At 37.2% G+C, this 25,175-nt stretch overlaps 1 protein-coding gene across 7 annotated transcripts in view; it reads left to right on the top strand.

The window, feature by feature from the left end:
- The window catches only part of LOC124411597 (protein tramtrack, alpha isoform-like), a 55,337-nt gene that overhangs the window by 7,193 nt on the left and 22,969 nt on the right, over nucleotides 1-25,175 (top strand). For 6 of the 7 annotated variants that reach the window (XR_006929685.1, XR_006929686.1, XM_046890815.1 and 3 more), the window contains exons 2-4: nucleotides 8,953-9,367; nucleotides 9,515-10,145; nucleotides 11,695-11,754. Coding sequence is in view for 5 of the 7 variants with exons in the window: in XM_046890815.1 (XP_046746771.1) it covers nucleotides 9,149-9,367; nucleotides 9,515-10,145; nucleotides 11,695-11,754 (910 nt within the window). In the remaining 2 variants the exon portion in view is untranslated. Of the gene's footprint in view, nucleotides 1-8,952; nucleotides 9,368-9,514; nucleotides 10,146-11,694; nucleotides 11,755-16,016; nucleotides 16,063-16,092; nucleotides 16,709-25,175 lie in introns of those variants that run through there. The other variant, XM_046890816.1, reaches the window with a different exon arrangement.

The following is a 25,175-nucleotide window of genomic DNA, read 5'->3' as shown; positions in this document are numbered from 1 at the left end:
TGAAAGTAATGAAGTATAATAGAAACGACGTCTAGGTGTACGAATAATTTTCCTACATGTATAATAATATCAGACAACAACTCTTTCCCAGCATTGAGAAGAAATCAGACCATTTCTCAAGGTTCATATCGCTCGACGGGGTAGAAACAGGTAGCCGCGATGGTTTCCTAACGTTATTACATATACATATATGACTCTGAAAAGCGATTCCGCTAGTCGCCGAGTGGCTCAGCCGTCCGTCGAGCATATTGCCGTGCAGCGTGCAGTAATAGCAGCTAGCAGGGAGCAGGAGGGCAGCGTTGCCAACCGGCGGTATAGCGGTAGCGGAATTTCTGGAAATGATGACGAGTAGACAATTCCGCAATTCCGCGACCCTCGAAGCCCCTGCAGAAAATTTTTAAACAACTGGATATAGGCGGGCGCGCACACATTCGCACGACGGGCAAAGTACGCGAACACCTTTGGACGTTGCATGGCAGGAAGAGAGTAGGTGTGTAGGTTAGGGTTAGGGTTAGGTTAGGTTAGGTTAGGTTAGGTTAGGTTAGGTTATAACGTTGTATAGGACACGACCACGACTACTATACGGGCGTCGTATTCTACGAACGAAAATCTGGGCCACGCTTGGCATTACCGAGCAAACGAACGAACGAACGAACGAACGAACGAACAGCCGACCGACCGACCAACGATAGAGTCGACTCCCTTCTGCCCCTCCTCCATTACCGCAAAACCCTTGCTGGAACGGATGCTTGGACTCTGACTCTTGGTCGGATTGCTGCTTGGTTTCTACGCCGGCCGCGAAGCGGTGGTTATGTGTGTGTGTGTGTGTGTGTGCGTGTGTGGATGTGTATACATATGAAACAGCGAACGACGTTACGTTGCGTCGTTCCAAGCACATCCTGGCACTCCCCTAGTAGGGAGGTGGGTGACGAGATGATGCCGTATACGCAGTGTTCGAATCGCTTTGTGGTTCGTTTCGGTTCCGCGTTTTCTTCAGAGACTCACACTCTGCGTTTGTTTCTTGTATGTATATGCATGTTATATCGTGTGTGAGTGTTTGTGTGTGCGTAATGAGTTGCGTGTGAATGAGTATATATGTGTGTCGCGAATCGACCAACGACAGGTGGTGGTACAGCAGCACAGCTTGGGGAAGGGAATATATGGACTTAACGGAGGCATTTGATGTCTGCGTATCTCTACGTAGAGTAGCTGATATAGGTATTCTATCGAAGGTGGTTGTGAGTTATTTTAACGATTTATGCTGAGGAAAAACCGTTATTTCGCGGTATCGGATTGTGTGAAATTCAGTAATTCGTTCACTAGTTCCTTTAAAGTCTTTTTAAGATTAAGGAAATGCTGGGTTTTTTCCCCTCCCTAATGTTTCGTTACGATAACGTTACTAACTTCAGTCTCGTCTATAGCCTATAACCTCAAGAGTCAAGCGTGCGATGGTGTAGCGATATCCTTGAAAAAACTTTCCACAAACGTGCGATACCTACTCGAATGTATGCATGTATTTATGTGTGCATGTATGTATGTGTTTAGACGAGCGAGGAGCAGCGTGTGTTCGGTATTCGTTGCAAATGAAACAATTATGTACGAGTGTACGAGTGTACGAGTGTGTAGGATAGTAAATGTAGCGCGCAAGCAAGGGGCGGCAAACCAGGATAAAATAATGCATCATCCTCGTGCAAGTCTATTATGTAGAATTTACATATCCATACTCGACTCGATGCTGCGCAACAACGTATTTACAGAATTATAACATCGTTCGACAAACATCCTTTCTTGTACTATTTTTCTTATCCTAGTCATCACCCTGCGCGTCGTCGCGTTGCTGTTCATCTGTGTGCGTAATATCTGCCCACACGTGTGTGTGTGTGTGTGTGAAATGTAATCGACGAGCCATTAACTGAGAGAAGGAAAAAAATTTAATTTATTAACGGATCAAATTTAAGTTATAATATTAATATTAAAGGAAATACAGAGATTGGAGTATTATTTGTAATAATGAGAAATCATTGACAACACATCATGTCTTGCTGCGAATACGAAATCGTTCAGATTCGTTGACGCTTCAATGTTATTTTATTTTATTTTATTTTTTTTATGCCAGCGTACAGTGTTTGCATTCGTTTATTTCCAATGTCCAATCCGGATATCTTTGAAAATCGCCTTTCAACGCTCGGAAATTATCGATTATCGGATATTATATTCATGCGCGATACGTATTCGTATATGTATACATACATATAATCACGGATGTTCCAATGATGCTGTAACCGTCGTTATTATCATCGCAGGGTTTTTTTTCCCCGTATCGAACGCGTTCGTGCGTGTGTGCGTGCGTGCGTGCGTGCGTGCGTGTGTGTGCACAAGCATACGATGTACATTTCCTTCTCGCGGCTACGCGCCAGTCTAGTCAGGTTTCGTCCGCGTTCGCGAAGGTCGGGGTGTTTTGATAAATAATTATTATACCCGACATAGCAGCAGCAGCAGCAGCAACAGCACGGCACACAATAATTCACATGTAGTAATACCATATACACATAGGAATATGGCCTATCCCCACATGTACATACCAAAGAGGGGCAAGAACATACCGCGGACACGTGATCCCACTGAATTGTACAGGCCTAGGCGTAGGTGTGTTTTGCTTACGTATCAACTTATAGGTATGGACGTAATATTTCACGACTACGTATTATACAGCGGGTGGTGAGATCATGGGAGGGATCCTGCGATCAAGAAACCTCCGCCGAGAGCCTTTTGATTCCTGATATATATATATATATATATATACACACACACACAGTAGATATATGTTCGTTTATTTCTCGTCGCGCTCGCTGGTGGTTGCTTGTCTGTTTGTTACGATGTTGCTTATGCCACGAACCATGGTGTGTCTGTGTCTGTGTATGTGTGTGTGTGTGTATGTGTGAGAGGTGGTGGTGAGTTTGAGATTACGCAACGCTTGGCCGTGAGTGCGTACGCCTGTCGTCGTCGTCGTCGTCGTCGTCGTCGACGGCGTGCTGCTGCGGCTACCGGCGGTGGTTACAGGAGTAGAGGAGGATCGGTATAAGCCACACCGATACAACTGCGCGCCTCTGCGCTTACGAGCATCGCGGACTCGATGCCACCTGTGTGATTCAATGTGTACCAATTCAGCGCGATGGGTCGTGTCGCACCGTTCATTCGTTTCGCCGTTACTTAGTTTCTCTTTTCCTTCTAATTAGTCGTACATTAACTACTCTGACCATTTTACTCGCATTGAGTATCAGTTGTGTTTCGCTTTTACTCGCTCTGATGCATCATCGTCGTTTAGGGTCGTTTAGATAGGTAGAAACTATCACGCGTGTATAATGCTACTGCGTTGTTCAATGTATATGATAATATGTATTGAAGATTTATACCGATCGGTGTACATTACGTAGTTTATGGTAAGAAAATTATCACATTTATTCGTAAGATTAGAATTAGCTGAATGGTTTTGTGCTAGGAACAACAGAGGATAGTTTTTTTTTTTTTTTTTTTCTCTCTCTCTCTCTTTAAAGACTTTGAAACTGATTAGTGTTTATTTATTGCCGAAAATAAAAATCATTCGAGCGGAAAACTAGAGGAAATTATTTGAAATGATACTCGTAAATTTTTTTTACGCAAGTCTAGTGCGATACACAGTTCGTATGCTGCAACATATCGTTCTATGCACATGAAAAGTAACTTAGTTATATGCCAAGTATTGCGCGCACGTCTCTATACACACACATATATATCCGTGCAGTATGATATGTATACTGGTTTTTAGTTTTTGCGGTAAGAGACAGACGAGGATAGACATTATAGATAAGGCGACAGGCAAAGCCTAGAGGCAGTAGCAGGCAGCAAGGAGGAAAGCAGATGAGAATATTACATGCGTTGCGTAAAGTGGGAAAATAAAAAAGTATATTTCTCTATATGTATAAATAATAAGTATAAATGTATACGCGTTTGTTTGTAGGTATGTGTGATGCGTATGTGTGTACACACGTAATATAAGAACGGGCGAACGGCGACCATGAAACTTCTCGCCGGTGAGTGATCGTGAGACTGAACTTCTTCGTGTTCCTGCAGAGCCTGATTCTCCCATATATATATATATATATATCTCTATGTGTCTCCAAACTACAAACCCACTCGCGAACAGAATCCGGTTAAATACCAACGCGCCGATCATCAGCCGTTAACTTAACCCTTTGAGTCACATATTATTGTGCTGTGTCGATTTTTTTAACAGTAACGTTGATTACGAATCGGAAATCAGATTTAAAAAATTTGAGATTGCGAATCTAATATGGTGGATGAAAATTTGAAATTGCATGGAATGCCGTTGAAAAACTCTACAGAGGGGTTTTTGGGGTCGCTGATTAGATACGCGCTGTTCTTGGAAATGAATTATTCTTTCAAGTTTGACGATTTTTTTTTTCAATCGATTTCATTCTAACAATAATAATTTACTTTATATCTTAATAATTACTCTCGAGTATTGAAAAAACCTAGTAGTACACCACCAGAAATAACAAAAAATGGATATAAAATAGTTCGCGAGAATACTTACCACCATGATTGAAAGGGTTTGCATTTTTTTCTATTTCTTCAATCCGTTCTTCTTTTCGAGAAATCGATTAATAGGTCAGTTCTGCCTGTCTTCCATATTAATGTCTACAGTTTCGTCAAGAGATTCCGAGTCCTTCAACAGGACGTTTTCTTCTTTCTATACTCCTTATTTGCAGGCTAATAATCACGCGTAGGGATGTAACCCAAAGGGGATGACGATGAGGTGGAAGTAGTAAACGACCAATAGGATACGAGTGACGTGGCAGGTTTACTGTTAATTATTATTATTATTGTAGCTACTTCCGCTTCTCTTTCTTCTTCTTCTTCTTCCCTTTCGTTGTCGTCCTTATTTTCCCAATAGCTAACGCGGTGATACAACCAACTCTTTGCCGTACTTATTGCTATATCGATACACTTCAGGGACGATAAAAAGGCGGGAAGGAACATCGACGTGTCGACGTACTCGGCTGCTAACTAATTCTAATAACAACGACCGATTTTCACCGTTTATTTACCATTTTCTGCATCTGCATCTCAACCTTGCGCGTACAATTCATGCACATTTGTTGCGTAAGTACGTAACGGGCATTCCCCGACCATTTCGTGCCCGCTCTTGGTCTATTAGTTAATTTATCGTGTTACACTCACACCGTGTAGCTACATATATCAATATTTCGCGTAAGAAGTAACGGTATTGGAGAATTGTGTATCAGGGGATCGGGGATTATTTATGAACGTAATATCCTGCATATTTCTGACGATGAGTCGGAAACCTTTGACAATGAGTCACCGTATTGTGGCTAGAATTGGTTGTAACGGGCCCTTTGAACGAGGCCGTGGTAACTCATTGGCCTGCCATGCCACCGGGGTGGAGGTCAAAAACTGAAATAGCCATGTGATGGGTTACAATATTCACGGAGAGAAGGAAAAGAGCAGGTTTTAATGAAAAATGCAGGAAAAGAAGAACACACGAAAGTTTTTGGTAATAAAATACTGTATGTTATCAAAAACAAAAATAAAAAAAAAAAAAATAATTTGACGTCTCCCTCTTTTCCTGCAGTTTTCACCTGCAAACTCTCTTATTCTCTCCGTATTGATTTTTCTAAACATGAGAAAAATCTAGATTTTGCTCAATCTGAAAATGTGTGAATTTGAAGAGTGGAGGAAAGGCAAAACGTAGAAAATATTAAGTATAGAAAAGTAAAACGCATTAGAATCGTTGATATTTTGACGATTCCACATATTGGCTCGTTATATTCTTATTCATCCCGCTGAGGCTATATTTTGGCTTTCCCTATTTTGACACTTCTACATTTTGTAATCTCATGAAACAGACTTTCGAATTTTTGACAATTCCATATATTGTGATTCTTATATTTTCCGACATTTCTACTCCACTGCACTTACGTGCCGTTGGTTAGCGTTAGGAGCCAAAGCCCCGGGAGTGGTTCTCCTATTCACGGAATCGTTTTACGGTATATATATATATATACATATATATATATATTTACGACTTGAAATTATGAGGATATGCGATGATCGGTTCCCCAAAAAACGGTTCCTCCATAAGACATATGGATAAACTGACGAAAAGATCACTGTTGTTAAAACAATTTTTACTACCGTTTTAATTGATTGATTTATAAACGCAGCAAACCTTAGCTTTGTGTTTATTTATTTAACTCCGATAATAACAATTGTAGATATAGAATACTCCTCAAATTCTCTTATAACATTATCCTCCTTCTAACAGTATTCAAAACAGATGCAATTTTCCTATAGAAAAAAAAAAAACGAAAAAATGTTAACTCGGAATGGCATTCGGGTACCTAGTCATTACTTTCGAATTAGGTATAATATCACCGTTAATCGATGTATTCTTGTTACAATAATTTAATCACTCGACGTTCCATTCACGGTATAAAAATTGTCATCGAATGCGAAATGATGAAATTTTGACGTATAGAACGATTTTGAAAATATGTTCTCATTGCAACGATATTTAATTTTCGTGCATGACTTTCCGTCAAAAGAAATTTAGTGAATACAGTCTTGCTAGGTATGTGTCTTGTGATATTATCAGTCAAATGTTATCCTGGAAACTTTGGTCAGTTTGGTCATGAACGGCAGCTTAACGGTACGTGCGTAGGTATAATGGGGCTAAACACTGTGGAATTTCGGAAAGGGATTTGAAGGATTATCGAAACGGAGTATTGATGGCACGGCGATAAACTTGTAGGCATCGAAACTCGTGTGTCATTCGGTATGGGAGCAACCTCGATGGAAGGACTATTGCATTTTTGTTCTCTTAAGGGGGGGGGGGGGGGGGGGGGGGGGCTACAGTGAAATTTTGATGATATTAAGTTTTTGATTTTTGAAACGATTAAAAAAGACGTGATCAAAAATTCCTTCCAACAAAAGTGCTGCACGCGTAAGAAACTTTTGGCAAAAAATTTTCAGCCTACCGTTTCCAAAAGTTCCTTGCGCATGCAGCACTTTTGTTGGAAGGAATTTTTGATCACATCTTTCATTTAGTTATTTGAAAAACAAGAAACTCGTAAGTCCCCTCTAAATTGTTTGGTTATCGTTCCCGCGTAATATTGATCGTCTGTAATACTTTACTCTGTTTACATCAAGAGTACGACGATTACCTTGTGAAAACTGGTCTATCAAAAGTGAATTTTTTCATTTTTTACATTATCTTTGTTCCACTCAAAGACTTTTCTGATCCTACCGTTATTACGGCATCTATACCTGTAAGGTACTTACTATGTATCCATTCTGGTGTCAAGAAAAAAGGCATATAAACGTATGTCAGTACATACGCAGGGACACGTGATCTGTACGCAAGTATACAGTACCTACCTGATACTCGTACACGCATACGAATGTAAATTTCGTATTGATTCTACCGTGCGTATAAAATTTCTATTGATTCAGCAGCCGGTTAGCCGCTGTTGCTGCTGCTGCTGCTGCTGCTGCTGTCTGCTGTCTGCCGCGTTCATATATAGCGACAAAACATGTATTGTAGGAATACCTGTACGCGAAAATTTCGCTTCCGCGTCGCCTCCTATCGATCCTTGCAGAACTCCGATTCTTCTCCCTGCGCCAGACGACGCGCAAGGTGGGGCGGCGTTTTAAAGCGCGAACCATAAGCAGGCGAGACAAAAATGTAAAGAAAAAATGTAGTTTGATCAAGAGGTGAACCGTGTAAAACTATATATATATTATTTCTCTTGAATTAAACCATCTATATTCAATATTTCCTTAATTTTCGTTTACAAAATAACCACACAACTATCGTTTATAATTGTAATAAATTATCGTATCTAGCTAGCTGCTCGAGAAGTGTGTATTACAAGGTTTGTCGGACGAGACATCCAGTTTCGAAATCGACGAAACTGATGCGTGTATGTATTACCAACAATAATTCGCCTCGAGTGACGTAGAGTGTAATATACATGCTATTTTGTATTATCCTCGGCGATCGGCGGGGTTGCCTTTCGCGGCGAGGGGCGAGGGGCGAGGGGCGAGGGGCGAGGGGTGAGAGGAGAATTATGTAAAAGGAATCAACCGAGCGAGCAGCTCGACTTGATTCCATCGTCGAGCTGTGGTGGCCGCAGCCTGTGTACGGTCCAGGGTCGTGTTCTATGCGTACACCCACGTACATCGAGTCGCATACCTATACCTACACTCGGTTTCGAAGAGAGAGGAAAAAACGTTTCGTAGAGAAATAAGATTAAAAAATTTGTGGAGAGAGAAAAAAACAAAAACAAAACAAAATACCGTAAAACGATGAGGAAATATGCCGAAAGTACCGAACGTCGTTATACAATATGCATACGCGTATAATACTTACTGGGAGTCTTAATCGTCTTCAGTGGAAGGCGATACTTTATTTTATATCGTTAAAGAGCTGTGCGATTGAGATAATGACGATTTAAAACTTACTCCCTGTAAGTATTATACGTGCATGCATATCGTATAACGACGTTTGGTATATGGATGTATATACATACGCACACACGTACATTATATACCGGAAGTTTTTTGGGAAACTTGACTTCGAACCTTTCGAAGGGGCAATCGCAGCTAAGTCTTGGGTCTGCACTGCCATTTGTGAAAAGATATTTCCATCTGATTGACCGACAGAGTCCACGTCAGCTGCAGAGTCGGATTTTTTCGGAAATGGTAGTACAGACTTGAAAATGTAATTTCGGTTGCCTAATTGCTGGCGCTGATTGTGTGAGCGGTGAGTTTAACGGAAAGGCTTCCGGCGTAACTCTTAACTTTAGATGTTATGACACATGTTGTGCATATTCTATATTTTAATCACTTGGGTGTTTTTCTATGTTTTAGGTTATAAAAATTAAGCAAGCGGAAGAAGGACTGAGAGACGACGACGACGAAGACGACGAACACGACGACGACGACAACAACGACGGCGACGACGACGACGACGACGACGAAGAAGAAAAAGAAAAAGAGAAAGAGGAAGCGGACAAGGAAGGGAGGAAGAGAGAAAAATCTTAAAACAATCAAGAGTTAAGGTCTGATGTTAGCGGACATAAACGGGAACCTGGCGGATCTGAGAAGCGAAGCTATGGCGTCGCAGAGGTTTTGTCTCCGCTGGAACAACCACCAAAGCAATCTGCTATCCGTTTTCGATCAGCTACTACATGACGAATCATTCGTCGACGTCACCCTGGCCGTTGAGGGCCAGCTACTCAGAGCTCACAAAATGGTCCTCTCCGCATGCAGTCCCTATTTCCAGGTACACAACGCACTTGTTTCATTTTTATTTACTTTGACTAATAACGTATATCTGTAATAATAAACTTTTCTGCGTATCCAACGATCCTCTCGTTGTACGTCGTCGAGTTTCCTAAGCTTGGCTAAAATTTTCTTTTATTTACCACAGGCACTGTTCGTCGGGCATCCCGACAAGCACCCGATAGTGATATTGAAGGATGTACCCTACGTCGACATGCGAAGCCTACTCGACTTTATGTATCGCGGTGAAGTCAGCGTTGACCAGGACAGGCTGACCGCCTTCCTCCGGGTCGCCGAGTCCTTGAGGATCAAAGGATTGACCGAGGTAAACGAGGACAAGTGCGACCTGCCTAGTATAACGTCGTCGTTGTACGGTAACCAGAACTCCGTCGCACCACCGCCGCCGAATTTGCACCGGATAAACCAGGCGGGTTCGCAGCAGCAGCACGTCACGTCGCAGAAAAGGTTTCAGACGATGTCGAGTCACCCTCTGCTCGGCTCGGCACTCACGGCACCGAAACGGAAACGGGGCAGACCTAGGAAACTAAGCGGTTCGTCCGACACACCTCTCGACTCGAAGGGTGACGGCCAGGGATCCGGCGGTGATCTCGTCCAGGGATCGCCGGAGATGATGGAAATGAAAATGGGACTTGATTTCCAGAGCGAGACCAACAGTACGAGGAACAGCGAGCCGACGGAAAATGGTACCGACACACCGGAGCCTGTCACGCCGAAAGTCAAACGAGAACCAGAGCCAACGCCTAGTACCTCGGCGCAAGGTGAGAACTGAGAATTAGAGACGGTTCACGGATGTTTTAAGCTTCTTGCATCCTGAGGAGCTTTGAGAGAGCACGACGTCAGCCGTTTTGCCGAACTACTAAAATTGTTTTTGTAATGCAGCGGAAACGAGTTCTCTCAAGAGTTCTCAGGAATGAATGCTCGAAACTTCTAGGTCGACGGGGAATTCGGAGATGAAGGTGAAAATTATTAAAATATAAAATTATACGCAGGAATTACAGTGGATCGAATCTGTTGAATGGAATTGGATTTATATTCATATTTTCATGGTATTCGTTTAACTGAGTTTTGAACATTCTCTCGTGTCTGGGAATTATTATTTTCCGGTAAGTTAACGGTGCTAAAAATTAGTTGAAATTTTTTTTTTTACAAAACTGATAATATTCGAGACTTTCCAGATAGTAGCGCGAGTTGCGGATGAGTCATGTTTACGAGATCGTTTGTCTGGAGATTTTCAAGTTCGAGATTTTTAGCGACCCTAATGGGGAATCCTGATCTCGGTATTTTCAAATTCGACGCGAAGAATCTCACGTAGCTTGCGATAATTGCGACATATGGTATAATATCCAGAAAAATTTTCAAACCTCGTGACAATCTTGGTATTTATAACGAAGGATATATTTTTTGGAATGACCAAATGAAACTAGATAAGTTTTTTAAAGTTATCCTCACACCGATTGCCATATTAGTTTAAAAGAATTTCTGTACCTATACTTGAATCTTCATTCGGTTACATATCTATACTCGTCTTTCGATTGGGACACAACTAACTTGCACGGATCGTACTTAAGAGATCCTAACATCGTCGCCTACAGATATTCGGTCGCGAATGAGAAAAAAAAACGGACGGGGGGAGACAGGGAAGCAGGATGCGAAATTATGTGAACGAAAAAGTAGATAAACTGGTTTTTACCTACTTGCGAAGTAGTGGATTATTATATCGACCTATTCACACTATATATATATATATATGTGTGTGTATGTATTTATGCGTGTGTGTATACATGTATCGTAACGTGGGTTGTTGCGAAGTTCCCGGGTGGAAAGTGACACGATGGCGGTGTTTCCTGGATGTCGAAGGAGGAGGAGGAGGTGGAGGCAAGATAAACTCGGAATCTACTTACCCCGTGTCGAAAACATTTAGCCATTCGTTGTCTTTTTTGTTGAACTTTTTTTATTTTTCTTTATTTCGGGGACTGCATAAATGCGGATATAAAAAAAGTGTCTAGAGAACTCTGTATCGTATACCGACTGGAATCGATACTCGTTATACATATGATTAAATGTGAGTAGAACGATTCAAAGTTGTTAGAAAAATGGAGAAGAAAAAAGTTATTCGATTTCGAGTTGGTTTTTTGAAGCAAAATCTTGAATACCGTTTTAATTTTCAAAGACGAAATGCGTTCGCAATTTTTCTTTCACTCGTACGAATAGGGGGTTTTCGTTTATTCGGTAAATTCATGTTATTGCGATTTCACAGATTCTATAAAACAAATAATAATTCGATTCGTTTCTTACTTTGAATTTCAGCTCCAGACGAGACATTTGCTCGACCGCCTAGTAGACAGGGAAGCGAAGGTTTCCAGCAAGGTAAGAGGCGACACACTAGTTACCTGCATCTTATCATTTAACGATAAATTAAATATAAAATATAACCCATCATTTTCATACTCAACTGAAATAATACTTCGATGACACCGTAATGTTGTTGTTGTTGTTATTATTATTATTACCATTATAATCATCATCATTATTATCATTATTATTACTATTACTATGTATTACTACTAACCTGGTACCCGACTTGCGTACGCAACGCGTATAATATACCTACCTATTAATTCACCGTTTGTCGTCGTCGGATATAATCTGTACATAAACTCCATGCAAATCAAGGTATAGTAGCGTGTTAATATTCTACATGTTACGGATCTATCAGCAAATACGCTCGCGTTGATATTGTGCGCGACCTCAATGTCCGGCAATACTTTGATCTTACATATGTACGTACAGGAGATGAACCCCCTCCCCCCCCAAAAAAACTATACCCCGAAGTTTTTATCAATTAAAGCTAAAGTTAAATACCACACCCCCCCCCCCCCCCCATCCCCCTGTGATTTTAATATTTTCAAACAGTGTACCCATCCCTTGTAGAGAATTTTTTTTTTTCTATATTTTTGTATCAGCGCTCAATGAATTAGCGTGATTCGTTATTTCTCTACTTTTGTATCGTCAGCCTGTACGGTAATACGGAAAAGTTTGAGCATATACTACTTGACAAGACTTGTAGTGAGTCTCGTCGGAAAAAGTTTGAAAATTATTTATCGTACGTGTGTAAAGTCGTTTCTTTGGTTATACGAGAATGCATTTCCCGGGAAATGGGAAAATATATTTACCGGTTCGTTAGTTGCAATCTGCATTAAATGCAGGGTTGTTGGTATTTGTGGTTTTATAAAAAGAAGAAACATTTTTTTTTACAATTGAATTTGTTTACCTTCTTAGTAAAATTGACGTTCTTTTTAAATACGATATATTACTTATCAACTAATACACGACTATGCAACTATGATTATTATTATTAATTTTATAGAACGATGATGGTATATATATATATATCAAGTGCAATTAACTATATAGATATAATTTTGTACGTACGTGATGCATATCACGTTTTTATAAGTCATCTACATCTGGAAAAAGAAAAAAAAAAAAAAAAAAAAAAAACACACAGACACACACACACAAAATGTGAGAACGGAACGTCGGTGAAGAAACCACAAAATATAAAAATAATTTTTATTGTTATATCATTATCATTATTATTGTTATTGTTCTTATTATTAATGTCATTATTATACCATGCATGGTGTGTAAAATTAATGCCTTTTTATATGCTATACGCTATTAACGCTAAGAGTATGACACGGTTTGTGTTCTGTGAAAACTGTAACGATAATGAAATAGTTGAATTTGTTAAGGGCGCGAAGAAGGTGGGAGGGAGGCAGGGAGGACCGCAGTCTTTACAAATGCCTTTTTGATCCAACATGTTTCAACATGTTTCAACATATTTTTTGTATAACAGTTCCGCGCTCATACTCTTAGCTTATTCGAAGCGTTGTAATAATTATTAACCTTTCTACAACAATGAGAAAAACACGATCAAAAGTTAAGCAGAATATGAAACACCAATAATCACGCGCATTACACACTAATAATAAACACACCAGTGTACACACGCATACACACGCAAATGCACACACGCACGTATCATCCAACCCATAATACTACCTTTTAATACTGGAATTTTACGATTGCATAATGATTTGTTTGGTTGTTCGTTTGTTTGACTTAATTTTTCGTCGTCACGGTCGCCTCTCTCCGACGTGTGACGGACTATACCCCCCCCCACCCACCTACCCCCCACCCCCCAAATCAGAAATCATCGTCTTCTTCTTCTTCTTCTTCTTCTTCTTCATCATCTTTTTCACTTCTTAAATTATATGATTATCTAAATTCTTTTATCTACAATCGCTGCAGAAATCAAGGGTGTTGTTTGTAGGTATTTTTGTGTGTCATCTGCCCGGTCAGATCTTTCGTATTCGCCTACTCATTTTTCCGATTCAAAAAACTGTTAATTTCTTGTTATTGTATTAAAACTCGAGGTCAAATCTGTGTTGTCACTCTGGTCAAATTGAAAATAAAAATTTCTCAATATTTAGGGGGAAAATTTTTCAATCTTTTTTTCGTTTTTTTTTTTCCTTTTTTTTATTCTTATTTTGAAAAGTTTGACCGAAGCCACGTGACAGATTTATTTTTCATCTTCGATTTAAGATTCAGGTGAACTAAGCTTCCGAACTCCTCTAACCTTGCACTTTTAACCCACGGTTAAGGGCAGTTAGGAAACACTCTGATACAGTCCCTTCTTTGCAAATAATTTACTTTTCGTATAACGTATATGATTTTTTTTAACTTTTTTTTTTTTTTTATCGTATAAATTTTGCAGACAGTTTGCAAATTTATTTCTCGCCCAAAAAAAACAGACGTACAGCATCTTTGAGAAAAATAACCCGACTATGTAAATGAAAAACCTGAAAGAAGACGAGGAAGAGAAGATATAATGATAGTCTGAAAAACCCAAACAAACAAACGAACAAACTGATTGATTGATTGATTGATTGATTGATTAATTAATTAATTATTTAATATATTAATAAATTAATGAATATATAGCCAACCTTTTTAATTCTCTATGCCAAAACAAACAACAAAAAATACAAACACTTTTCTTGTCATTGGTTGTTGGTAAAAGGAGGGGGTGGAGCCAGCTAGCGGTGCTTACTTTTTTATAAACGCTGGTTAACTTATAGTATAACGCTCGTTTACGTCGTTTATACATAAATGGTATAACGACAACGATACGATATATTGCAATTGTATATTGCTTGAAAAAAAAAAAAAAAAATCCCGCGCGTTATTCGGTATCACTTTATCGGCCGTTAAAACGACGAGAATAAGGGAAAAGAAAGAAAAGAAAAGAAAAATGAAAAAAAAAAAAAAAAATAAGTGATGTACAAAGATATATGTATACACATATATATATACACATATATATATATGATGATAACGAAGATCGAAGATTTTTCAATACAGTGATACTTGTTATATATATATCTATATATATATATTTCATGATTTTTTTTCCTTGCGCAGGTGAGTTGAGAATTGAGTCACATTTTTTGATGCCTTTACGCGGGGAAGCGAAAGACTATAGGGGAAGGCCAGCCGTTTTAAAAAAAAGAAACAGAAAGAAATTGATGAAATTGTTAATTTCATTGTTCTCTAATGAATTTTCATATTCTCGATGGAATTTTCCATACGTGTATTCTTACTACCTATTTTTCCAATGTCGAGTTACAAATAGAAAGAAAGAAAGAAGAAGAAAAAACGAAAGACATAGAAACAGAAAAAAATGTGTGAAAGCGAGAGAGAAAGAGAGAGAGAGAGATAGAGCGAAGTAACTTTTCTGCATTAGTCGAGGAGGATCAGAGAGAGAGGGAAAGTTTGGAACTGTAAAAAAAAAAAAAAGGAAAAGAAAGCTTGTAACATTAAATGATAATCTTGATTTATATCAAAGAAAGAGAAAAATATTAAAGGCAAATCTAACGAAGGAACGAAATGAAAAGAAAAGAATAAGAAAGGAAAGGAAAGAAAATGAAATAAAATTAAACAAAATTAAAGGAAAGAAAGAAACACATGTGGAGTAATAAGCACAGTAACTTTTGCTGGCTCTACCCTTCCTTTTGCTTCCCCCCACAAATTACTTAATTTATATATTTGATTTATTTATTTTTTCTAATTGATTTGTTTACATATTTTATATTGAAATTTTTACATTATTATACAGTGATCTTTATTAAAAGAATATGTATCTGTACATGCGTTTACACATACGAAGAGACAACGTATCGTGTAGAAACGAGAAAAATCGCAACGTAATGAATATTTTTTTTTTTTTGTTTCGAACAACCAGTAAGCTAAAGATATCTCGCGTGCAGCACGTATTTTTGTAAAAAAAATTCCTCGTGTTTCGAAATTTTTTTGTCCTCCGAGAAAGAGCATAACGTACCTATCTAAGGTACCTAAACGAAAGTCAAGGAACGATTGTTTTTCCATTTTCGATTATCGGAAGAATCTTTAAAATTTATAACTTCAACCGTGGACCGAGGAATCGCGGGGTGTGTCTAAACGCATGTGTATACAGATCCATGGGAAATGTAAAGATTATTGGCCTACAGTAGTATGTGGCGATGGTGCGTTCGTTAAAGACATATCAGTTTGATGAAATTTTGCAGAAATCGGCGAAGACTCGTCGACCGGTGCCGGGAGCGGGGTTCACACACATCATCAGCATCAGCAGCAGCAGCAGCAGCAGCAACAGGCATCCGCATCGTCACCGTCGATCCGTATAGACTTCGAGCGTTGCTTCCGCAAGGAATACGACGCGACGATAAGCTCGAAACATCAGGGAAGCGAAACTCATCAGCAGCATCATCACCAGACGACGGGGGATAATTTCGAGTCCGAGTCGTCGTCCGACCAAAAATTACAATCCAAAGATCAGCATAATCTAAGCAGCAGTGCCATATTCAACTTGGTATCGGCCGAGTCAGAGATAAGTCAAAGCGACTTCGAGAGTTCGTTCAAAGTCGAGAACGAACGGTCCGAGGGTTCGGTTAGGGATTTTTGCGTTAAGGAGGGTGACGTTTACAGGTGTACCGTATGCCAGAGGACCTACACCCACATAAGCAATTTCTGCCGTCACTACGTCACCTCCCACAAACCGAACGTCAAGTACTATCCTTGCCCCGTATGCTTCAAGGAGTTCACACGGAAGGATAATATGGTTGCTCACGTCAAGATTATTCATAGTTTTAAACCCCATCATAACCTCACCGCGGGCAGCGGATCCGGCGGCGCTGCCGGGCAGCAACGGTAGAGGAGATACATCCTCCTTGTCTCTTTATACATATAAGCACACACACACACACACGGAGTGCGAGATTATTGTTGTTATTATTTGACTTTTTCTTCTTCTTCTTCTTTTTTTTTTTTATTTTTTTTTTTCTTTTCTTATTCTCAAATCCCACATTCACACCAGGTGCGAAAGGAGCGTTAATAATATCTCTCTCGCCAATATTACTGTTGTTTTATTATTATTATTATTATTGTTAGTGTCATTATTTTTATCATCATTAATTACTCTTGTCGCACGTTGAAGGGATCACGCGCAAATTCGACACACCCTCGGCATAAAACCCCTTAGGGAAATCTGGTAGGCGATTTATTTATAGGCAATAAAAGGTATAAGTAGGCGGAGTTTTAAGGTCTGTTTCACTTTTTATAATAAGCGGCAGGAATACAAAATATATATACATATGTGTATATATAGGTATGTATATCGGGCGGGAGGTAGAGTTATTATTGTACAATACATTACGGTACTTAATCGAAACAACATGCGTCTTGAGAAGATGAAGTATATTGATAAAATATTAAAATTGATAGAAAATTCTACTTCACGACTATCCTGTTGCTGTTTAGATTCAAATGATACCGTAAACCCTTCAGCTTCGGCGCGATTTCAATGATAATGCGAAAGTTTTACTGTTCGAAATATTGATAAATTAATAAACGAATAAGTATATATACATATATATGCTTATATATATATATATACACACACAAACAAAGACTATCCCTATCGTGATATGGATTACATATATTAGGTGAGTTAAGAAAAGAATATAAAGTGGGAAAAAAAATATTTCCATTAAAAAACGATTCAAAATCGGATATATATATAATATATATATATATATATATATCTTCAGTACAATATTATTATGTGCGTCGCTCGTGGGATTATTCATAACATGCACTGCAGCTGACCAAAGTGATAAATGATAATAAATGTTGAACATAAAAAAAAGGAAAAAAAGAAACTAGATGCAAAAAAACAAAAACAAGGAAAAAAAACAAAAAAAAAAAAAAAATGGGTTTCTAGATTAAAGAAGCGTTGCGAATAGGAATAAAATGAAAATTGCAATGAAAAAATATGTATACTATATACATATATATATATATATCTGCAATCTACATACATATAATGTGTCAAAAAACTGAGGGATTTTACTAAGTACATGTATGTATACATACATATAGGATATACTTATATCATATAGATTAATACGGTTGATTTTTCACTGAAACATAAGTTTAAGAAAAAAACCAGTGTTCATGTAGTACCTATATAATATTTAAATTTAAAATTTAAGAAAAAATTAGGTACAGCAAAAAATGCTAAAATGAGAGGAAAGAAAAAACAAACAAAAATTTAAAAAAAAAATAAATAAAAAAATTAAAAATAAAAAAAAAATAACAGACTTAGGGGATGTAGGTATTCAATTTAATATATCGCGAAATTTCAAAAGTTGAAATTGTTTTTTCGTACGGTTTTTTTTTTTCCAGTCGTTATTACGAAATATTTAATCGTATAAGATGCTCTGATGCATAGTGTAAGGAGTCACGTGTGCTGCTACAACAATCCAGCTTTTCGGACGAACCAATAGAAAAGTTCCGCCACTCGACGTCATCACAGGCGGTCAATTCAAAACTGTTGAAAGATTTTCAGGTAGATTAGAACGTCACACGTGAAACTTTGACTTAATTCTTCACCACGATTCTTACAGCTCTTAGAAACCGAACAATTGAACAATTAAAAAATTTATCGAATTCGCGAAACTATGCGATGCAACGCGATCATCGATCAATCACGCTTGCTTATGCGTCTATCAACGCGTAGTTGAGGTTATGTTGTATTTTTTACGCGCGCACGCGCGTGCGCTGTAGGCTCAATACGACTTGCGTGACGTCAATTGGCGTATCCATAAGTAGGATACCTTACTCCTTACACTATGCTCCGATTTCGCAATGTTGGGGACGTCTACGCAATATCGATGTTTTTATCACCAGGTACCATGCTGTCGACGAAATCGGGGATACATGGGCAGGTACAATAATATTAGAGGAAACAGGAGACGATAGATGATTAGGGAATAACTTATGCAAGGGGAGAGAGAAGTGAAATCTTGAGGCGGCTTACAATCAAACACGTGGCAGTAATATATACTTACGATTAAGTAGATATGGTAGGCGCGTACGTCTGCTTCGAGTTCGTTGCTCTGAATACTTGGTATGGTGACACGCACTGAGAGAGAGAGAGAGAGAGAGAGATAAACGTTGGAAATTAAACGTTTCGTTTTGTGCCACGATAAGGGGAGACTACGTCGTTTCAGCGTATAATTGTTGTTAGATCTCAACTCGGACATGATGCGGGTGCAACGTACAAGTTATCGTTGCAATCTACGGAAGTTGAATGTTCGTTTTCCATCTTAAACACTGAGATTCTCTCTCCCCTACAAATCTTTTATCTATCTATTTATCTATCTATCTATCAATTTCCTTTCTTATTCTCTTTTTCTCTCTCTCTCTCTCTCTCTCTCTCTCACGGTGCATTATCATCGGAACAATACGACAAAAAGGTTGGGATTTTCGGAATGGGAGGGTATTAAGGAAGACAGAAAACAATCGAGCTTAGGTGTACATTATTATAGTGTAACACATATATCATACTACAGGTATTTCCCAGAGACTGGTGATACACATATAGGTTGTCTTTTCCTTGGAATGGGTCAGTAATTGTATTCCAAAGTATATTGACGATCGTCCGGTGCATCAAAGACTTCACGGTTAATGCAAAAAACGATAATTAGTTACTCTATAGGTAAAAATACCGTATGTACGCGTATATACTATATATAGAAAGCAAGTATCGCCTCGCGTTTCGCTTCTTCGACGATTATTTTATACCATTACTTGTATCTTCTAAATTCCCTCTCATTACAAACTAGGTGTAAAAAAAAAGAAAAAGAAAAAAAAAACCAATGTGCAACGGTTCTTTGAATGACAAACTATTCTCTCGATAATTTTCATATCGTATGACAATGAATTTTTCATGAAATAATAATAATTGTGGATCAAGGGAGAGGCAAAGGGAGGCAGAAAGAATAATCAAGGAAGCGCGCGATCGTCAATAATTATAATTGCAGTGTCTCGTATACTTTCTATAATAAATTGAAATGATAAAACGGTAATGACGAGGACTGAAGCGTAGCTGTATTAAAAATGATGAAATCAAGATGTTAAAAACATTTTAATAGGAATGAACAATCAATGACCGTGAAAAACTAAGAAATCAAATAAATAAATGAATATATAAATAAATATATACACATATATATATATATATATACAAAATAAGGTAACCATTTAGACTGATGAAATGCAATATTGTACATATTGACGATCCGAACCGTATATACATATGCGTATAAAGATATTTATATATGTGTGTCGGTGTTTGCGCGCGCGTGCGTAGATACATGCAATACGAAGAATATATCGGTTATTCGTCAAATACACACGCAACGTACCACGAAAAGTAAAACAATGAATATTATATATATATATACATATATCTATTATATAGATGAACGCGAATTAGTATCATGCGGGAAAACAGACCAGCGCGCGCAAGTATATTTGACAATTAATGATGGAAGAATGATCGTCGCAATTTTCTCATACCTTTGACAAACGTACGAGAATAGACAAATAGAACCCCCAGAAGTGTCTATGGTATGCGAAGAATTGTTTTTTTCTAATCGATAGCATGCAAACATTGCTTCTTAAAAATTTTCCACCCGGTCGTCATATAATTTTTTATACCGGGTAACGATGACGCTGGAGTGTATTACATACAGACTGTTAGGTAGCCAAGGTACAATTAATTAATACGACTTACTTAGATCATCCAGGCCTGCGTACGCGCGTGTAAAGCCTATTATATAATACCTATGTAGTACATTATATGCAATATACAATATACTGTATATACATATACATACATACATACATACATACATACATACATACATGTATATGTATATATGTATACACATACACATATACGACACCAAATATTATACCTATGTAACGAGGTAGTCTTTTACCTGCAGGCACTGACACATTGGATAGACTGATATATATGTATATAACGCGGGCACTTTGCTATTAGCTTAAAAATCCGGTATAATATCTAAAAATAAATTTAAAAAAAAATCAATCCATTAATCACGAGACGCGGTAATGCGATCACAAATTCTAATACACGTATTAGACTGTTTCAAATTAGAGAAAAATTATTGTTTTTCCTTTGTTTTCTACTTCTTTTCTTTTTTATCCCTATCTTTGATGTGGAAAAGAATCTTTACGAAGTACAAGGTTTTTAAATTAAGACCGATAGGTTGCGGCAGAACTTATTATGTCGTTTACCGTTTGAATAAGGTTTAAAAAAAAATCCCAAGACGTAATCTTGTAGATGATTATTGAATTGTCTTCAAAGTTTATACAGCGGACTTTCTTTTTTGCGCGTTGAAACTACGGTAAATGAGATATTAGCTAGAGCAGGAATTTAAAAAAAAAAAAAAAAAAAAAAAAAAAACTTTTGTTCAAAATAGCGGACTCAAAACAAAATTTCGACTTTTGCGATAACAATTGTATGTTACTATTTCTATTGAAATTGCTCCGGTACCATTATCGAATCGCATTAAACGATTATTTTTGACAAATTTTAAAGAGTCACGTGACATAGTGTCAGTAGAAAAACCTCTTCCACATACAAAAGTCAGTTCAATTGGATCCTTTATTTTGGAAAAATTTTATTCAGCTAAAATTAACCCATACATGTATACATATCTTGCTTCGGGAGAAAAGGAAAAAAGAAAAGCAAAAGAAAAAGATGAAGAAAAAATAGATAAAAATATTTCCCTATTATGAAACAGTCCAACGCGAGCGCACACACACACACACACACACACACACACACTACCCAGGCTACTTTCTATATGCATATATATATATATATACGCACTTACGTTATAATATATAAAAGTCCACACACGTCTTACGTATATGTACGTTATACGTCTTAGGTATACTTTACACTTCGCAGCCTTTTTCATTTTTCGATCGTTCCAATCATACGAGTATCTATTAGTCACACACACACACACACACACACACACACACACACACACACATACACATACACACATTCTGGCAGAGAAGAAAATTTCGCAAACAACAAGATTCAATAACGCAGCATTATTTATACCTGCAGGGGTTGACAATTTTCAAAATTATTACGAATCAACCTATAATTGCATTGATACATAAATTGCACCCCTTTGTTAATAAATAATACAAGACGACGAAACGGGCGCAATATATCTTTTGTTGAATATTCATTCTTTCTGATATCATATTTATTCTTTTCTTCTATATCGACTAATCGAAGTCAACAAAGTTTCGCGTTCCAGATGAAAAACGTAGAAAATAACGGTGCCAACAATAACAACAACAACAAGAATAATAATAATAATAATACTAATAATAATAATAATAAAATAATAATAACAATAATAATATTAATAACGATAGTAACAACAACCACAACAACAGCAACAACAATAGTAATAATAATAATAATAATAATAAATAGAACGGAAAATAAAAACCAAATACCGATAAAACAGTTTGACATCAATATTATACTTCAAGCTATACGTTATATTATACATATAGATATGTACTTGAAATCGCGTGATATGGTATAAAAAAAAAAAAAGAATAATGTCGTTAGATTTAAAAATGAAAGAAAAATGTATATATTCACGTGATATATCGATGCATATAATGCATCATGTAAAAGTTGTTGAAAAAAAGGAAGAAAAAAAATGAAAAAAAAAAAGAGAAATGAAACGTTAGTATATTGTATGCGAAATTCCGCGCTGCAGGGTTGCATCGGGATAACCGCTCGGGATCTCTATATGTATGTATAGGGAATAGGGGAACGTCTGATAAAACATTAAGCATCAACAATCAAACGATATATATATATATATATACTAGAAACACATACATAATAAATACACGCAACGGATGTATAAATATATACATATACATATATATATATATAGATGTAAATGAGAGTCACCCTGTCAATTATACGATTTAAATGATATAATTGAAGAGTTTTAATAGTATAAAGTTGGGAAACGAAACACAGAAAATTCAAAAGTAGGTACATATTCGAGATTTTGTTCTCTCGTCTTTCCACTGCACGTTACGGACCAATTTTAATAGAATGTATAGATATACTGCACAGTGTGTCGAACATATTGAACAGAATAATACATTTTCCGACATTTCGACGAGTGAATGAACGAAGGATTTAATAAATTATGAATAAATGAACAATTAGGTAAAGAAATAAATAAATAAATCATTCATTAATTAATTAAATAAAGACAACAGATCCAACACACACACACACACACATTATATATTATAGGTTATATAGATATGTGTTACGTACCAACTTAAGGTATGTTTGGGGTGTCCGGGGTTTAAGGTATAACGATTAAATGGCTGCAGTCAGTGGCCCGTTCAAAGGACGCTATATATAGTCAGTCTTTGTCCAACGCGTCAAGGCAATTTTAATAGAAAAAATTAAAGAAAAATTACAAACTAAATATCACCCCCCCCTCCCCCCTTCAGCTCTTTATTTTTCGGTACCGTACGGTGTTCAGGGATATATTAACATTAACACTTTGACCTTATACGCATGTTACAGATCATGCATTACAAAAAACGTATAACACGACTCACTTGACAATTAATATGTAATTTTAAAAAATGGTCAATTCCCACAATGGCGTCTATCCGCATTATATGTATATCCGATGTACATATCATTACACATGCGTATAGGGGTAGGGTATGTGTGACGTATGTATACGCTAAGAAAAGGAAAAAAAGAAAAAGAAAAAATCGTCGAACCAGTGGAATAATTTTTTTCAATCTCCGGTTCGATCGAATCTAAGAATTATATGATTCGAGAAACTATACGCGTCAGTCGGAACAACGGAATAGTTATTTCCGTGGCAAGTGAGCATTAAATAGGGATTTCGTAAGGAGTGTTAAGTGCCAATCACACGAGTCAAGAAGTCCCTATATGGGCTCGTGTCATAAATTCTATTTTTTGCGCTATCTCCTGTCGAAAACTACCAAGTAGTCGAGATTTTGACGGAGGTAGCGCGGAATAGTACATTTCCTAACTAGTATGGATACGGTTTTTTGACGAGACGCGAGGTTTACCGAAGCCGAGCCGAAGTCGAGTGATGTAATAACTCGAGTAAAAATACCTTATCCGTACAAGTTTTGACTCGTAATTTTTATCACGAAAGCCAAGGAACCACGACGAAGTCGCGATTTTGAGGTTAGAGTGCTGAGAAGTAACTTCAATCATGTTTATGCGTGAACCTTGCGCATTTGGCAAATTTGAATTCGTGTTTGGACTGAAATATCTATTTTTCTTCAATGAACCAACTTATAGAGTTCTCACGACTCTGACTGAACGACTATTTAATTAATGAAAAAGTTGTTGTAATCGAAAATAGACGAAGTGTTTCTACGAACAAATGTACCATTTAGTACTGTCGAAAAAAATCGTTTAGGTAATTCAATTCAATTCAAGTTTTTTTTTTTTTTTTTTTTTTTTTTCTTATTTCTTAGTGTATTTAGGTACAACATAATACTGTACTTGGGAATATAAGGTTTAAGACGGGGAAAGGTAAACTAAAGTGAAAAAACAAACAAACAAACAAACAAACAAACAAACAAACAAAGAAAGAAAAAAAGAACCAAAACCCAAGACAACAACACATGGCAGCGGCTCGACAGCTTATATATGTATAATAGATTATATATGTATGTGTTTATAATGTGCATATATGAAAACATTTGATAATCATTGAGAGGCTAAGACTAACATTTTAGGCATGAGAGAGGCCAGACGAAAGAGGAAGAAGATAAGCGAAACGTAATGAAATTGTTGAATACTTTTTCTTCCCTCTTTCGTTCGTCGTTCTGCAGGAAGCAAATAAGGGCAAATACGCGAAACAAAACGAGAAAAAAAAAGAAAGAAAAGCAAAGAAAAGAAACTTTGTTCGTAAGTTATATTGAACGTTAAACTCTGTTACTGATTTATAAACAGATTATAGGTACAATATTATATATGTATATATAATACATGTATATAAAACTTACCTAAAAAGAGTCTATATAATGTATTATATATATATATATATATATGTATATGTAAAAACTGGGCATTTCACAACCGTACTATGTTTATCCAAATATATATCAATATACTTATACCAATTACCATATTATATAAGGGCAAGGGGATGATGATGATGATGATGATGATGATGATGAAGAAGAAGAGGAACGGAAAAAACAAGAAAAATGAGGAATCAAAGGAC

The sequence above is a fragment of the Diprion similis genome, chromosome 10 (assembly GCF_021155765.1).
Source record: "Diprion similis isolate iyDipSimi1 chromosome 10, iyDipSimi1.1, whole genome shotgun sequence".
NCBI lineage: Eukaryota > Metazoa > Arthropoda > Insecta > Hymenoptera > Diprionidae > Diprion > Diprion similis.
The sequence above is the reverse complement of the archived record's forward strand: the minus strand, read 5'-3'. Positions and strand labels throughout refer to the sequence as shown.